Raw genomic sequence first — 1,860 nt, forward strand, 5'->3', positions numbered from 1 at the left:
GAGGGTGCAGGTGGGTGCTGCGGAGCCGGGCGTGTGGGGTATGGGTGTGCGGGGGGGGGCGGGTGTGCGCACAGCCGTGCCCCGCTGCACACGCTTGTGCTGCGCGTGGTGTCCCGGCACTGCTGGCAGCAGTTTGCGGGGCACTGGGAGCACTAGGAGCACTGGGACGGGGGTACTGGGGACACTGGGACGGGCCCATCGGAGCAGAGGCACTGGGAGGGGGCACTGGGATGGGGGTATAAGGCCGCTGGGTTGAGAGCACCGGGAGGAGGATACTGGGGCCACTGGGAGAGGGCACTGGGAGCACCGTCCCCGCACTCAGGGTGCACATCCCTGCTGTCCCCGCGCCCCCCCATCCCCAGGGCTGTCCTGTGCCCCACCCCCCCTGTGCCTCAGTTTCCCCCTGCTGAGATCAGCCCCTTGCAGCCCGGGGCGGGGGGTCGCCCTCAGCCCCGCGTCCCCTCCGGGCACCCACGACGATGCCGGGGGTACTGCTGCCCTTTGTCCTCCTCCTCCTCATCATCCCGGGGGACCCCAGGGGGGCGGCGCTGTCCTTCCCACGGGACCTGGTGGCACGCAGCACCGTGGGGCTGGCAGGTGAGTGGGGCGGGGAGGTGTCCGGGGGGGGGTGACCGGGGCTTGGGGGGCCGGCAGGGTGTCACCGCCTCCCCCCCTCTCCCCCCAGCCACTGCTGCCTACCCCCGCTTTGGTGGCCTTCGAGGGGACAACGTCACGGACCAGCTCGGCCTCGACTTCCAGCGCATGCTGTGCCTCAACAGCACCCTCTTCGTTGCCGCCCGGTGAGCGGGGCCGCGCTCGGGTGCGCTTGTGCACGCTCATGCGTGGTTTGCAGTTGTGCACGCTTGTGCATGCTTCCACATGCTTCTCTGCGCTTGTGCGAACTCATGTGCTTGTGCAAGCTTGTCTGTGCTTGTGCAAGCTCGTGCGTGCTTGTGTGTGCTTGTCCATGTTTGTGCACACGTGCATGCTTGTACATGCTTGTCTGTGCTTGTGCAAGCTCATCCTCCCTTTGCATGCTTGTGCAAGCTTGTGCATGCTTGTCCGTGCTCGTGCGTGCCTCTGCGTGCTTGTACACACTTGTCTGTGCTTGTGCAAGGTTACACATGCTTGTATGTGCTTGTGTGTGCTTCTGCAAGCTTGTGCATGCTTGTTCACATGTGCATGTGCTTCTGGAGGCCTGTTTGCTTCTGCAAACTTGTGCACACTTGTGCAAACTTGTGTGTGCTTGTCCATGTTTGTGCACGCTTGGGCACACTTGCATGCGCCTGCACCCGCTTCTGCATGCTCAAGCCTGATTATCCGTACCTGTGCACACTTGTGCCTGCCAGCATGTGCTCCTGTGCGCTTGTGCGTGCTTGTGCCCCCACTTTCCCTCCCATGGCCCCATATGTGTCCCTGCAGTCCCTTGCGCCTGTGCGTGGCACGTGTCCCCTCGCACATCCCCGTGCCCCTCGCACGCTCATGCCCCCCCCCCCTCCAGGGACCACATCTACGCTTTCGACCTGGGGCAGGACAAGGGGATGCTGTACCCTGAGAGGGTAAGGGGGCCAGGACTGTCGTCCCTGGGGACACGGGGGGGCCAGGGTGGGGGGTCCCTGTGCCCACCCACCCCCCACCCCCCCATCTCACCTGGCAGCACCTCACCTGGGAGACGCAGGACAGGGAGAACTGCGCAATGCGGGGCCGGCTGCAGGTACGGAGGTAGGGGGGCAGAGGGGTACAGGGTGTGGTGTATATGGGGGGGTATGGGGGTACAGGGTGCTGGGGGTTTGGGGGTACAAGTAGATGTGGTGTGGAGACATGAGGGTATGGGGATATGGGGGTACAGGGTATGGGGGT

At 64.9% G+C, this 1,860-nt stretch overlaps 1 protein-coding gene across 1 annotated transcript in view; it reads left to right on the forward strand.

The window, feature by feature from the left end:
* The window catches only part of SEMA6C (sema domain, transmembrane domain (TM), and cytoplasmic domain, (semaphorin) 6C), a 9,800-nt gene that overhangs the window by 1,858 nt on the left and 6,082 nt on the right, over positions 1 to 1,860 (forward strand). The window contains exons 2-4 of the mRNA XM_010565598.1: positions 686 to 800; positions 1,502 to 1,559; positions 1,658 to 1,714. Coding sequence (XP_010563900.1) covers positions 686 to 800; positions 1,502 to 1,559; positions 1,658 to 1,714 — 230 coding nt within the window. The remainder of the gene's footprint in view (positions 1 to 685; positions 801 to 1,501; positions 1,560 to 1,657; positions 1,715 to 1,860) is intronic.

Source organism: Haliaeetus leucocephalus, unplaced genomic scaffold (assembly GCF_000737465.1).
Source record: "Haliaeetus leucocephalus isolate CR32 unplaced genomic scaffold, Haliaeetus_leucocephalus-4.0 Scaffold193, whole genome shotgun sequence".
Classification (NCBI taxonomy): domain Eukaryota; kingdom Metazoa; phylum Chordata; class Aves; order Accipitriformes; family Accipitridae; genus Haliaeetus; species Haliaeetus leucocephalus.